A 15,554-nucleotide genomic window follows, 5' to 3' on the forward strand; every position below is an offset into this window, starting at 1 on the left:
CTCTGACACCACATGTTGTGTCTTTTCTACACCAATTCTCCAACACCAGCTGGGTGTCTAACAATTCAATTCAGTTCTGACACCAACTACCCAGAGTTAGCACAGAGCCCACAGGTCAAGGGCTGAGTCCCATCAGACACCAGCGCACATGGAGTGCCCAGGCTACCCACACTTCTGCTCAGCCAACTACAAATTCTGGGTTTTCCACTACCCACCCCCTCAGGTTTGATAATTTGTTAGAACTACAGAACTCAAGAAAGCACTTTACTTATGATTATTACCAGTTTATTATAAAGGATACATCCCAAGAACAGCCAAATGGAAGAGATTCATAGGGCAAGATATAGGAGAGGGAGCGCGAAGCTTCCATGCCGTCTCCCTCCAGCGGGCCATCCAGCTAGTGGATGCGTTCACCAGCCCGGAAGCTCCCCGAACTCAGTCGTTTGAGGGGGTTTATGGAGGTGTCATTACATAGGCACAATTAAGTCTTTGGCCATTGGTGATTGAACTCAATCTCTAGCCCCTCTCTCCTCCTGGCAGGGGCGAGGGGTGAGGGGGGGGATGGTGGAGGGATGGGGGGCATGACCGATGGAACCATCTAACCACATGGTTGGTTTTTCTGGCAAACATCCCCCCCCCAAAACGATCTAGGCTTCCCGCAAGAGTCATCTCATTAGCATACAAAAGACAGTAAATTCCATGTGTTTTAGGAGCTCTGTGCCAAGAACCAGAGACAAAGACCACATATGTATTTTTTTATCTATCACACCTCCCCTCACCTGTAGGCTGCTCCTTACCTAAACCACAGCCAACTCTCTGTCCTCTTCCAGGGAAGCTAACTTCTCATCTTGCCACACAAAAAAATCTTTAAATTAAGCAATGACTTTAAGTCTCCATTTGAAAGGCCTCCAGCTTCCCCACAGAGTTCTAAATTGATGCACTGAGAATCAGCAGCTGGGAGCTAAATGAAGCGTGTTATTCCAGGTCAGCCGATGACTCACAAAGCTGGAACACCTCCCCTCTAAACGAGGCATGAGAAGCCCTGTTCTCAGAGGGAGTTGAAAGGCCCCCAGTGAATAGCTACTATTATTAGCACCTACAAGCCGTGAGACCCCAGAGCTCCTCCAAGCCATCCTGGGCCTCCGGGCCTCACCAGCCAGGAATAGACCAGAGTCCTAATTCCTCCTCCTCCTCCGGCTGCTCCTCCTCTGGGAAGGAAAAATACCGCATTTCTATTCATCCAATTTAGCAAACATTTATTTAGTGGCCCTGTGATTCAGACCTGCTCAAAATTCTCTGTAGGACACAAAGCCGAACACAACCAGGTACCTTCCTCCACGAGACTCACACAGAAAAGCCTGTGTCCATTTCCTGTGGCTGCCGTAAGAAGGTACCAAAGACTGAGCGGCTTAAAGCAACACATTTATCCTCTCACAGGGCTAGAGGCTAGAAGTTTAAAACCAAGGTGTCAGCAGGGCCATGCTCCTTCTGAAGCCTCCAGGAAAGAGTCCTTCCTTGCCTCTTCCAGCTTCTGGTGGCTCCTGGTCTTCCTTGACTTGTGGCTACAGACCTCCAACCTCTGCCTCTGTCTTCACACGGCCATCTTCACTGTGTGTCTTCACATGGCCTTCTTATAAGGACACTGGGCATTGAATTTAGGGCCCACCCTAATCCTGGATGACCTCCTCCTAACTAATTACATCTGCAAAGACTATTTCCAAATAAGGTTACACTCTGAGGTGCCAGGTGGACCTGCATATGGGGTGGGGGGTGGGGGGGGACACTAGTCAACCCAGTACACCCCTGTAAGAGGAAGTCCAGAGAAGTGGGTCATTGATCTTCCCCAGGGGGGAATGAGAAGCATTGGGGAAGTTTTAACAATGGAGACCCTGGGTTCCAGCCAAGAAGAGGGAACAGCATCAGCAAGAGGCCAGGTCAGGAAGGAGCACACAGGAGACTGAGGGGCAGGCGGGAAAAGACAGGGATGAAATTGGAAAAACCCCAAAGGGCCTCATGTTGTAATAAGGAGCAGGGCTGCCCTTGCAGACAGTGGGGAGTTTCTGCCCACCTTGCCCAGTGGTGAACCATCCTTCCCTTCATGATTCCACTCAGTTGTTACTTTGGGGAACCCTTCCCCGAGCTCCGCAGAAGCAGTGGGATCTGTCCTCTCAGGTCTCCCAGGACCCCTTGTGCCACACCCATTATCTTACAATTATTCTGCACTGTAATGTCATGCTTTCCAGCCTGTCCCCTCACTACGTTGTGAGCTACTCCGCTGCTGAGGAAGAACCGCATCTCATTCACCTTTATACATCTAGAGCAGAGCACAGGTTGGCATGTAACATGTGCAAGTACTTACAAATGTTTGATTAGCTAAGTGAGAGGTCAACCAGAGATTTTAAGCAGGGGAGTGGCTTTCAAATAGTTGGAACCAGTACTCACAACTCCCAAAGGATCCAAAGGGGCTCCTACTAAAACCAGGTTCCTAAGTAGGAGTGTTCTTTACAGGTGACTTTTGTACAAAACAGCTAAACTGCAGAATCCTACCAGGAAAGCTTGCCTCTCTGACCCTCTCTGCTCCATGAGACTGGTGTTCCATTACCTTATTTCTTACATTGAACTTCCCTTGCACTGAGCTGTGCCTTCTGGCTTGTTTTACTAGGCAGCTGCCCTGATTCACATCTACACAGACGGGTCTGTATTGGTCACACATGGAGGCAATGAACTGGGACAAGGTATTCACACCAAAATGCTACAGGTAAGAAATAAAGTCGTTAATCTCTATACATTGTTGACATGACTGACATATGGCACTAATTTTAGGGTAAATGACAACTACCTGGATTCAAACCCTAAGATCTTGACTATTTAGTTGAAAAGCTTCTTACATATCAAATAGAATGGCTGAGGTGGCAGAAATCCCACTCATGTGCAAATACTCCTGGAGTTTCTGGTTGGAGGTGGTTGTTGGTGAAGACAACCCTTCACCAATCCATAACGAGCCCCTGGAGCGCTGTGGGAGGTGCGCCATGCAGGCTTACCTGGAGCAGGAGTTTCTCAGCTTGTCTATTCTGAGACCAGTGTGTATAATTTTTAAATTTTGGACAACACTAGGTTGCTAACGTATTATTTTGACAAGTAAGGACAGGGTTTCATCAACTGTTATCATCCTGTAATTTTTAAAGGCTATTTTAACACACACATACACACAAAGTAGGAAGATCTCAGGAGAAAAAAGAATAATCCTTTAAATTGAATAAATTTAACTCTATAACAAATTTATTAGATTCTTATCGTGCACATCTTTAGCTTTTGACTACCCAGCCCCTCAGCTCCTTTGAACTATACCTCCCACGTTCCATATAGTTCTGAAGGACTCCTCAATTCTGGTGCTTTTTAGCCCCATCCCCTTCCTTGCCCCAACGCCTGCCGCAGATATAGGTACAGGACCTAGGTCTGGTCAATCATCGTTCCTGAATCCCACTGGCTACAGGGATTGGTCCAGAAAGAAAGCACATGGCCAAGGAAGGCCAATCAGAGTCCTTTCCTAGGACTGATGTGTGGATGCCAAGAGAAAGGAGCTATGGCTTCCTTATGGTGGTTTAGCCACTCTGCTATAGGCCAGGGCTTGTCAGAGCAATTCTGTGCCATGGAGGAAGCCTGTCTGCTGTTGGAAACAACATGGCCATCATAGAAAGAAAAGCAAATGTGAGAGGCTTCGAGGGGCCCCTGATGAGACCATAAAGCCCCTAGATGAAGACATGGGTGACACTGGCTCCATCTGTCCTTCCCAGTTGTGTGACCCATTAAATTCCCTTTGGATTTTTATCACCAAGAACCAATGAAATTGCCCTTTTTTTCCTCCATTTCTGTATCTGGGGAAACTTAATCATTGAATAGCATGAGTCTGAAGACTGGCATTTGGGGACAGGGTCATACCTGCAGACATCTGGAGAAGTGTGCAAAAACAGGAAGACAGCAGCCAAAATAATGCTTTTTTCTTTTCCTTCCTTCCCTCCCTTTCTTTCTTTTTTATTTCTTCTTGATTAAATATCTTAATTTCCACATGTGTCTGCTAGGGAAACTGGAAGGAAAAGAACAGAAAAGAAAAAAGTGAACAGCAAATCCTAGAGGAATACAAGCAAGTGGAACAAAGAGAAGGAAAGAGGAGGAAGCTAAAGTTTAGGTGGGGATGAGGGTGCGAAAGAAGACAGGGCCTCAGGGTCAACCGCGTTCATCTGATACTGATACTGACAGATTTAAGAACAAACTAAGTCAGTCAGTCTAATCTCTCTCTCTCTCTTTCTCTCTCAATCTCTGTCTCTCTTTCTGCACTGTCACCAAATGAGTCTGAAAATCTTAACTTGGCCTACTCCCTACACATGTAAAACTTAGAAAAAAGGAAACCCTCAACATCTTAAATGCACCAAATTTGAATGGAAGAACTACTGTGGAATATGACCAAAACAACGCTTTAAAACACCTGCTAAAAAGTGGTTTTAATTTTTATAAGACATATTATTTTAGGGTTTTTTTTTTTCTAATTTTATTTATTTATTTTTCCCCCCAAAGCCCCAGTAGATAGTTGTATGTCATAGCCGCACATCCTTCTAGTTACTGTATGTGGGACACGGCCTCAGCATGGCCGGAGAAGCGGTGCGTCGGTGCGCACCTGGGATCCGAACCTGGGCCGCCAGCAGCGGAGTGCGGGCACTTAACGGCCAAGCCACGGGGCCGGCCCTATTTTAGGTTTTAAAGGATATCGTAGATATAATAAAAATAGTAATTTTTTTATTAAGAAAAATAATGACTCAAATCTTCATAGAAGTCCTTACTGGACTTGAAAATATTTATTTTTCTCTAGGTGGCCAGCCGTGAATTAAAAATACCCATGTCTTATATGCACATCTGTGAAACAAGTACAGCCACGGTGCCTAATACCATTGCGACTGCAGCATCCATCGGTTCGGATGTCAATGGCAGAGCTGTGCAGGTGCTTCCTCTTGTCTGTCTTTCATGGGTACTTTTTCCACATTTCTGGTTTTCTTAGCTGGATACAGGCACAAGTGTTTGGCTTCAGAAAAGTCATCTATGTCCCTAAACATAGGCTTAGGATCACCAAAAAGTCAGGAGAGTGTGTTAGTTGGAGTCGTCTAAACGGAGGTGACCAACAGACCCAGAATATAGTGGCTGAAACACAAGTCCTTTTCTTGCAACATAGCAGTTGGAGGGAGTGTTCCGTCCTTCAAGCACCCGGACTGATGGTGATTCCTCCTTCTTCAACATGCAGCTTTTGAGGTTGCCCTGAGCATCATCAGTCCAGTGAGCCAGAGAAGGGAAAGAGTGTGAATGCCAGACCTGCAATGCTGCAAGTCCTTCCACTGTTATCCACTAGCAGAACCCGTTTCAGGCCACATTTAGCTCAGGGGAGGTGGGAAAATGTAGAGTCGTGGGAAACCATGTGCCCAGCCACCATAGAAGAGGGGAGAGCGGGTTTGGTGAGAGGGCGGTGTCTGTCCCTGGGAGACACAGAAAGAAGAAATCTGGGTACCAAGAAATGCAGAGCTGTGCACGTTCCCCTGACACAAACAAGTTCCTGCAGGCACGTAGGCAGGCCGAACCCCAGGCAGGCTGATGTGGTGCAATTAAAGTGTCTGCAGCAGTGGAATTCTACCAGAGCCTTTTCTACTCAGCCTTTTTCTTTGTACTTATTTTCTAACAGATGTTAAAAAAAAAAAAAAAAAACCTGCTAAATTTCCACTTTTTCAGAATGGAACTGTGACTTCGTATTCTTTAATTCAGATATCTGATTATACGTACTTTTGAAGTAATGTCTATTTGTCCTGTTTCTGTTATAAACTGTCTCCTTTTCCTTTGGGACCTCGTGGAGAGGCATATTTCCTCACTCTCAGGACACTGCACTTATGCTACCAAGAGCAGCCACTTTCAAATCCATCTTAGCTTTGTGGCGACACCTCCTAGGGGCTCAAAAACCAGAGACTCTTTTGACTCAGAACAAATGTGTGGGAAACCTCAAATTGGTGAGATCCAATTTGGGGTGGAATCAAACACAAGACGGGAATAGCTCAGTGTGTACGGGAGTTGTCAGCCCAAACTAAGTGTTACTTCATCTTCTAGGATATTGAGTTTTAGGTTTCTGTTTTGAGTATCAGAAACTTTGTAGATCTAGGTTATTATAAAAACAAATTTAATTATTTTCTCACTTCACATCCAAAGCCAAGGCCTTCGTTGTGGTAGTCTGATGGTGGATGGATGAACAGATGGAAGGAGGGACAGAGAGTTGAATAATGTTTTAGACGCAGAGGGACACTGGCATGTCATTTTCCAATTATTCAAATGGGAAGACACAAATGTGAATGAAAATAAGATGTTTTGTTCCATTTATTTCAATGTCTGGAAAATACAAAATAGAAATACAATACAAAAGAAGGTCTAAGTCAAAAATGTAGAAAAAGAGAAAAAAGAATTAAGAACATGAATATTCTTAGAAAGGGGACCTGAAAGTAGAAATTCAGCCAAGCCTATATTTTCACAGGAAGTGAACCAGGAAGGAAAAACCCCTCCAGTAACTGACACTCTCCTCAAGGTCAAGGGCTATGTTGTTATTGTCTCTATGTCCCCAAAGTGTCAGGATCAGGCACTCCATAAGCATTCACTGACCTAATCAATTAATATTCTTCCGCACAAATCCTAACCACTGGGCTCCTCTCTAATGGGGATTCACTTCTTTACTCCTTCAAGAATGCTTGTCAGATCCTCCTGAAACGCCTTGAGCCCATCATTAAGAAAAATCCAGAAGGTACATGGGAAGACTGGGTAAGTGCTCCACTGCATTGTTACTACAAATGAGGAAACAGTCCAAACTAGTGCTGAGAGCACCACGGCCGTGCACAGCCGCACTATAGAGACAGCTCTTCTAGGAGCGGATTTCCACTAAAGGGCAGGGTCACCAGAGGTTGAGATGCTGCTCCACGATGAACACCAGGTGTGTATGAAGAGAGCGCCCAGGGAACGTGTCACTGAGAGGAGGCAAGGAAGTGGATGAAGAACACCCTTACCCACGCTGCTTAAATAAGGACGAGGAGGAATAGTCTGAGCCTTCCTAAGCCACCAAAAAATATTGATATCTTGTGTAGGAAGGGGGAAAACTAAAAGGCCTAATTGCTATGGAATATGTCTCAAGGGAAATGACTTGTTTTTCAACTTGACAATATCCTGTTACTTATTTCTTTAGAACAATTACCTCACACTCACACACACACTGACTACAGTTCTAACATTTAGAAATGAAGCCCGAAATCCCTTGTGAACTAAGCCCCTGTATCATGGATGTGCAGCAAGATTCTATTTTATTTGTCTAATTCAGACTTCTGAACTCAATCAGAAGAAAATTGTTAGTGTACTAGCTGAGGAAAAAACATATTATGATGAGTTCTATTATTGGTAACAAAGCGCCAACCACAATGATCAGATATCAATTTTGATACATAGAATATTTTCATTTTCACCTATCAGATGGTACATTTATTTTAACTAAATATGCCCATTTTGCAGATAGAAGCTGCTTTTGAACGAAGAATCAGTCTTTCAGCCACTGGATACTTCAGGTAAAAATTACAGTAATGTCTTGACTTAGCTAGAAAATATGAAGTGACCCAGTCATTCCAGGCCGCAGGTCCCTCATTTGTAAAATAAGTTGTTATTATGTGATCGATGAGGACTCTTCTAGGCCCCAAATTCTATGACTTCACATAGGCCTTCGAGCTATGTCCAAAGAAGTACTAAATAACAAAAATACCCCTATCGGGTAAAAAAAAGAAAAAAATTAAAAACATGACTTACAATATCTAATCATTATTTACTATTCTTTATTGTGGAATAATAATATTCTTTATTTTAAGTAGTAAAAAGATATCATTAGAAATACCTTGCAACTCAATTTTATAAATTTCCCTCCCTGTGCCGTAAAACCTTCCCATTTGGAAGCTCCTTGCTGGGCAGGAGGAGGTGGCTAGGATGATCGTCCCCAGATCATTCCCAGCTGCAGAATGACAGCTCAAACCCTGAACCATCAAGATACAGATACCCTGTGAGGTCTGGACCAAAACAGTCATCGGCTTCTCTCTCTTTTGGGCATCGTAACTGCATCCTCTTTAAAATAGAGGGAGGGGGCCGGCCCAGTGGCGTAGCAGTTAAGTGCACGCGCTCGGCTTGATCCCCGGCCCAGCCCTGCGCACCGCGTATCAAGCCATGCTGTGGCGGCATCCCATATACAAAGTGGAGGAAGATGGGCACGGATGTTAGCTCAGGGCCAATCTTCCTCACAAAAATAAATAAATAAATAAAAATAAAGTAAAATGGAGGAAAGTGACAGTGTTGCTGGAACTGGCTAGATTGTAAACACAGGTAGCTGTTTAAAGGAGCTTAAAAGCAGTTGGAATGGACATCAATCTAATGAAATGCTATCATAAAACTCTGGTAACTTAAAATGAATCAACATTGCACCCCGCCCCCCATAAAGGGCTTTCTTTCTTCTCTCAGGGGCTACAAGGCCTTCATGGACTGGGAGAAGGGGGAGGGAGACCCCTTTCCCTACTATGTCTATGGAGCAGCCTGCTCTGAGGTGGAAATCGACTGCCTGACAGGAGCTCACAGGGTAAGTTGAATGTAACTTCCTCTTGGCAAGTTAAAGCAACAAGAACAGAATTGCATTGTGTGTTAATAGCCCAATTTCATTATGTAGTACTTGTATAACAAGAAAAGATTCTTTCAATTCCGTGGGAATGTCTACAGATCCAGCTTTATCCTGAATTTCCACTTACAAAGAAGCAGTCAAGAAGGAATTGCTGGGCCGGCCAGGTGGTGCAAGCAGTTAAGTGTGCGTGCTTCACTGCGGCAGCCTGGGGTCCGCAGGTTCGGATCCCGGCTGCGCACTGACACACTGCTTGGCAAGCCATGCTGTGGTGGCGTCCCATATAAAGTGGAGGAAGATGGGCACAGATGTTAGCCCAGGGCCAGTCTTCCTCAGCATAAAAAAAAAAAAGAGGAGGATTGGCAGATGTTAGCACAGGGCTGATCTCCCGACAAAAAAAAAAAAAAAAGAAGGAATTGCTCATGACAGCCTAAAATGCATTAAGTTTTTTATTGCATTTCAGAAAACAAAATCACTTTCCAAAGGTTTTCCCAATAAAAGGTTGTATTCCTAAAAGAAGGTCAAGTTATCTAATTTGAAGGAATAGGTAATTTAGTAAATTGTCTTGAGTAAACATTTTGAAAGCACGTGGCAATGTGATAATGTTTCTCCAAAGTCAGTTATCCCAAGGGTACTACTGGTCCTAAGAGCATAGATTAGAGGTGGCAGGCAGGTGTGAAAATAATTTTTGTGTTTGCTATTTAATTGAGCATCCAAGAGACCACTTATTGGAGGGAGGGAGCCATATTTAACCAAAAGTTAACAATTTCCACCATAAAGCATAAACCCATGAATATATCCCAGGTACCATCTGGGAACAGAGATTACAGAAACCTTAAATAGAATATAGTATAATCCAAAGTATAGTAAATTGTTAGGAAATGTATAGGACGGACTGATGACACATCTAAATTCCATACACAAATTATTCCAACATCCTCTCAAATCCAAAATAAAAATGGTCAAGTCGTGTAACATAGAAAGAACTTTGCAAATACTGACTTGCAAATTTTATCAAAATGTCTTTCATTGCCCCATTGTTGGTTAATTTGTCCACTGCTGAAATATTATATGAATCAGATAAAAAATACAGTAAATGAAGGGATATCTGGAAAGCAGTTGCCCTCACATTCCACTCAAGTTTGTCCTTAGAGTAGATTAATATCACGTCTCCATTTTCATATAGATCGTTGTGAAGAAGTAAACTCATAAAATTAGGATCACAGATTGCTCATATGATTATTTTAAAACTGTGTTTCTAAATGTTTTTCACATCATGGTATACACAGATGATGATAATTCTTGCACAGCACACTGTTACAAACAAGGAAGACATGGTGGCAGGTGGCCAGCCTGGGGGTCCTGCCTCAGGCCCCCCCAAAAGCCCAAGTGTCAGTGTCTTGGCACATCCGTAACCCCTTTGAGGCTCCACAGTAGGTAGGAAGCTGTTTTTAGAAATCAGCTAGTTTTCTGATTCTCCACCCTGAAGGTGGTGGTGTCAAATTTAGCAAATAAAAATAGAGGACTCCCTGGGCCAGCCCTGGTGGCCTAGTGGTTAAGTTCAGCACGCTCTGCTTTGGCAGCCTGGGTTCGGTTCCCAGGCACGGACCCACACCACTCATCAGTGGCCATGCTGTGGTGGCAGCCCACATACAAAATAGAGGAAGATTGGCACAAATGTTAGCTCAGGGTCAATCTTCCTCAGCAAAAAAAAAAAAAAAAAAAAAGAGGATTCCTAGTTAAACTTGAATTTCAGATAAATAACAAATAATTTTGTGGTATAAATATGCTTCATGCAATATTTGGGACATACTTATTTTATCTGGCAATTCCACCTGAGGGCCTCGGTATAAATCCCTGAAGAAATGAACCTCCTGGAGATCTTCCAGAATTTATGGTGCCTGAAAAGTTAAAATGTGATCTTCCCTTTGCCTTCCTTATTACAGCTTAAGGCTCAGTCATTTCAGTATCAGTTTGGCCCCCTGAAATAGTTTATTCCTTAAAGAGACAAAACTCTTAATTAAAGAGAAATCAGAGAAATCAAATGACAGGCCTTATTGCTGCTGGCTGCTTGTGGTGGCTGCACTAGAACATCTGACAACTCAGTGAGTGCACAACCATCTCTTCCCGTTGTCCAACACCCAGCGTGCGAAATACACCAGGTTTCGGGTAAATCGAAGGCCCACTCTGAGGTGTATCCAGTCTCCTGCCCTCTCCAGGTTGAGAATGGAGGAAGGCTGGTCCCAAAGCCCATAGTAGGTTGTCCGAGAGGCCAACATTTGAGTCAGAAGAGAACTGCCCCTCCAAAGGGCTAGATAGAAAGTAGGACCCGCAGTATTGAGCCTAAACAGAGAATGATGACATTGTCAGAACAAACACCGGACGTGGGGGCAGAAGGAAAGCCCAGAGACATTCCTGAGATAGACCACAGGCACTTAGGGCTTTCTCTTTTTTTTTTTTTAATATTTATTTATTTAGTGTGTGTGTGTATATGTGCAAGGAAGATTAGCCCTGAGCTAACATCCATGCCAGTCTTCCTCTTTTTGCTTAAGGAAGTCTGGCCCTAGAGCTAACATCCGTGCCAATCTTCCTCCACTTTATACGGGACGCCGCCACAGCACGGCCTGACAAGCCGTGTGTCGGTGCGCACCCGGGATCCGAACCCCGGGCCGCCAGCAGCAGAGCGCGAGCACTTAACCACTACGCCACGGGGCCGGCCTCCACTTAGGGCTTTCTGTGGCTCCTTAACAACCTGCTTGCACAAGCCCATTGCCAAAGTAGAAGGGCCAGATGAGCGTGATGTTTCCCAGGGAAGGAAGCAGATTAGCCAAGTCAAAGGTGGTCTCAGCATTTGTCCGTAATACAATCCAAGATCTCGCAAATCCCCAAATTCAGGCATGCCACTATGGCTATATGATTTCCTCAGTAAAATGTAATACCGCGTAACACCGCCTACGTCAAACCCTCATGAGATCGTAGATTATATTAGAACAACAAATCCAGGTCGAGAATCAGATGAACAAGCTGTTCAATTATTTACTAAGTGCCACTCAAACACCAACATGCCATGGGTTTTGGAGTCACTGAAAAGGAATCGAAACCATGAATGCAAAAGGTCTTCTGGGGTCATCAATAGTCCTGGCACTAAATTTAAAGAGCTTAACAGATGTCTTACCACCCCTAACGTTGATGAGGTTCAATGTGTGTCAATTAACCAGCAGGAGTTCTGGAATAATTGGAGACCATCTGAGTAAACCTTCAAAAATTGTTTTAATTCAAGTTTTTATAGTGAGATAATTTTAATTTTTGGCAGAAAATCAGAACGGACATCGTCATGGATGCATGTTGCAGCCTAAATCCAGCCATTGATATTGGACAGGTAGGTGCTGGCCCACATTGATGGATGCCGCCTCCTGAGCGTCATTATGGGGTAGGGAAAGGCCTTCTAAAATGCACACAGTATCACAGCTTGACCTTTTTCCCCTTCAGATTGAAGGCTCTTTCATTCAGGGAATGGGCCTTTATACCACTGAAGAGCTGAAATATTCCCCAGAAGGGGTCCTGTACTCTCGAGGCCCAGATGAGTACAAAATCCCAACCATCACTGACGTCCCAGAGGAGTTCAATGTCTCCTTGTTGCCGTCATCACAAACCCCACTAACCATCTATTCATCCAAGGTAAGCCCCTAAACCTGCCCCTGTGCGATGTGATGGGGCAGGCAGCACTGGAAGTGAAAGCAGGACAAAGTGAAAAACAGATGTCAACCAGTATCAGGACCAAATCACTCCAGACTGTTAGAATTTGGAGATGAACCACCTAGAGAAAAGTGAGATTCAGTGACGGTAAATGATCCACCCAGTGGCAATCCCAGACCAAGAGTTTTTTTATTAATATCCTCTTTCACTGGAAACTCTAAAATTCAGGAAAAAGCTTTGATTTGACAGAATAACATTTTCACTTAAGAACCTGAAGACTAAACCATTAAATGGGGTTGAAGGCACGATGCTCCTGAAATCTAGAAAGCAGTGGCAGGGTGGGAAGGGTCCTGGACAGAGGCCTCACTATTCCTGGGTCCTGCCCCAGCCGCACCAACACCCTGTCCTCTTAGGCAAATCACTCCCCTCTGAGGGGCACAGGGTCCTCAGCCACAGCCAGAAATAGATCTAGAGCAGTGGTTCTCAACTGGGGCGGGGGGCGGTTTTGTCCCCCAGGGAACATGTGGTGATGTCTGGAGACATCTCTGGTTGTCACATTTGCGGGACGTGTTGCTACTGTGGGCAGGGGACAGGGATGCCGCTAAGCAGCCTTCAACGCACAAGATATTCCCCACGACGAAGAGCTGCCTGGCCCACAATGTCAGTGGTGTCAGGAAGCGAAGACACCAAGGCTTAGGAGTTGCCGAAGTAGTGAAATTGCAAGTTAAAATAAAGGTCAGCATTTGTCTGCACTGCTGTATGCAGATTGCGTGAAAACCACTCTCGCTGTAGACGCTTCATTTAGGTTTGAGATATATTGTAAAATTTTCTTTAAAATCTTTTGGGAAACTTCTTACTAGGGATGGCAAATTGATATTTAAAAAAATGAGTCCACACATGTCTGCAGGAACTTTACCATTTCCAAACTGGATCCCGCTGTCAGCCCAGGAACTTCCTCCAGGCGCATGGTGATGGAGGGATGGTGGGCGGGGGTCAGCGGCACCTTTGGATTCTCATTGGGCCAGAAATCACTCAAAGGGGAAAAGGCAAAAAGGAAGCTCAGAGAGACAGAGAGCAGCTTTCAGGCCCCCGAGAGTAACAGGGCAGGCAGGACCCCAAGTCCTTGTGGTTGTGACCAGCCATTCCCAGGAGGCCCTCGGGGAATCCTGGGTGTGCAGGTGCCCCTCAGAGTGTGCTAAGGAATAATAACAGGGACCTACCTGGTACCAGGCGCTGCACTGGATCCTTTTGCGCTTCCCGAACTTCACAGCACCCTGTCAGGTGAGTGTCATTGCCTGAATTTCACTGATAAAGGACAGGGGCTTGGAGAGAGAATCTCTCCCAGAGAAACAGAGAGGAAGAGCCAGGATGCAGACCGTCTCTCAAGCTCAGGGGTTTCAAATCAGAGGCCACTGGCCGAGTCTAGCCTGAGATATGTTTTCTGTGGCCTACATCGTGTTTTGAAAAGTCAGGAAATTTTACATTAGAATAAGAATATCTAAATTCTCTTAAAAAAATTGGATGATCTAGGGGGCCGGCCCCGTGGCCGAGTGGTTAAAGTTCCGTGTGCTCCGCTTCAGCAGCCCAGGTTCGTGGATTCAGATCCCAGTTGCAGACCTACTCCACTCATCAGCCATGCTGCAGAGGCATCCCACATACAAAATAGAGGAAGCTTGGCACAGATGTTATCTCAGGGCGAATCTTCCTCACCAAAAAAAAAAAAAATGGGATGATCTGGTAATTTTGGCTGTATTCCTGGAAGGCAACAGTTAGCTAGAACTGAAGAACAGCTGCCCCGTTAGACAGGATGTGGGGTATTCCTGCTTCACCATAATCCCCACTATTCCTCATTGTCCTGCATCTGCCTGCATCACTCATTTGTATTGCCTGACTATTCCTTGCATATGATGGGCTTGCAACCCATCCTCTGGTACCAAAGACGGTACTCTTCCTTCTAGAGTCCCCTGCCTCCCCTGACCTGGAGTCGTGATGAGGCATTTTTCTCTCTGCTCGTGAAGTTGGCCAGTTCAATCTATTGAATATACTTTTCTAAATAGGGTATCTTCCCCTTACCCTCCCCGCCCCCCACACACACAGACACCTTTCCTGTTTAACAAAGATTTAACCCAGACAAGATTAAAGATATGGGGAGTTCTGGTGAGACCGAGATTTTTTTGTGTGTGTGAGGAAGACCAGCCGTGAGCTAACATGCATGCTAATCCTCCTCTTTTTGCTGAGGCAGACCGGCTCTGAGCTAACATCCATGCCAATCCTCCCCCTTTTTTTCCTCCCCAAGGCCCCAGTAGATAGTTGTATGTCATAGCTGCACATCCTTCTAGTTGCTGTATGTGGGACGCGGCCCCAGCATGGCCGGAGAAGCGGTGCGTCGGCACGTGCCGGGGATCCGAACCCGGGCCGCCAGTAGTGGAGCGCGCGCAACCAACCGCCAAGCCACGGGGCCGGCTCTGAGATTTTTAAGAGTACTCACATTTCATTCAGTCAACAAACATTTATTGAGAATTATTGTGTGCAAGACACTGTGCTAGGGGCTGGGGATACAATGGTGAACAAGACCTGTTCGTAACCTATAGCGGCTTGTAGTCTAGTGTAGAAGCTTCAAAACAAATGTGCTTTCTTGCAGGGCCTGGGCGAGTCGGGGATGTTTCTGGGGTCATCTGTGTTCTTCGCCATCGCTGATGCTGTGGCCACAGCACGCAGAGAAAGAGACGTAGCCGAGGACTTCACAGTGAGGAGCCCCGCAACGCCAGAATGGGTTCGAATGGCCTGTGCAGACCGCTTCACAGAGATGGTACGGAATTACTGTCTGTTGTCCTCACCGGTGACTTTTCTGTTTCCTGCTGCCTAGACTCTTCTGTAGCTTTATAACCTGATCTGTGCCAGATCAGATTATCAGATATAAGCTAATCAAACTATAAGCTGATAGAAAGAAATCACACAAATATCTTTGGTATATGTAACAATTCTAACTTTTTAAAAAGCATTTCCCCGTCTGTTATTTAATTTGATCTCTTGGCATCCCTGAAGTAGGATAATCTATCATGCATCCAACTAACAGCTAAATGTGAAACAACTGGGTGATTTCACCAAACTGCTCTATTTCCTCCCTCTGTCCCACCTAATCTAT

At 45.1% G+C, this 15,554-nt stretch overlaps 1 protein-coding gene across 1 annotated transcript in view; it reads left to right on the forward strand.

Moving 5' to 3' along the window:
• LOC131410967 (aldehyde oxidase 2) overlaps nucleotides 1-15,554 on the forward strand; it is a 72,837-nt gene that overhangs the window by 46,129 nt on the left and 11,154 nt on the right. Inside the window, exons 28-35 of the mRNA XM_058549551.1 lie at nucleotides 2,663-2,758; nucleotides 4,865-4,993; nucleotides 6,763-6,837; nucleotides 7,576-7,628; nucleotides 8,563-8,677; nucleotides 12,027-12,092; nucleotides 12,203-12,391; nucleotides 15,051-15,218. Coding sequence (XP_058405534.1) covers nucleotides 2,663-2,758; nucleotides 4,865-4,993; nucleotides 6,763-6,837; nucleotides 7,576-7,628; nucleotides 8,563-8,677; nucleotides 12,027-12,092; nucleotides 12,203-12,391; nucleotides 15,051-15,218 — 891 coding nt within the window. The remainder of the gene's footprint in view (nucleotides 1-2,662; nucleotides 2,759-4,864; nucleotides 4,994-6,762; nucleotides 6,838-7,575; nucleotides 7,629-8,562; nucleotides 8,678-12,026; nucleotides 12,093-12,202; nucleotides 12,392-15,050; nucleotides 15,219-15,554) is intronic.

The sequence above is a fragment of the Diceros bicornis genome, chromosome 10 (assembly GCF_020826845.1).
Source record: "Diceros bicornis minor isolate mBicDic1 chromosome 10, mDicBic1.mat.cur, whole genome shotgun sequence".
Lineage (NCBI taxonomy): Eukaryota > Metazoa > Chordata > Mammalia > Perissodactyla > Rhinocerotidae > Diceros > Diceros bicornis.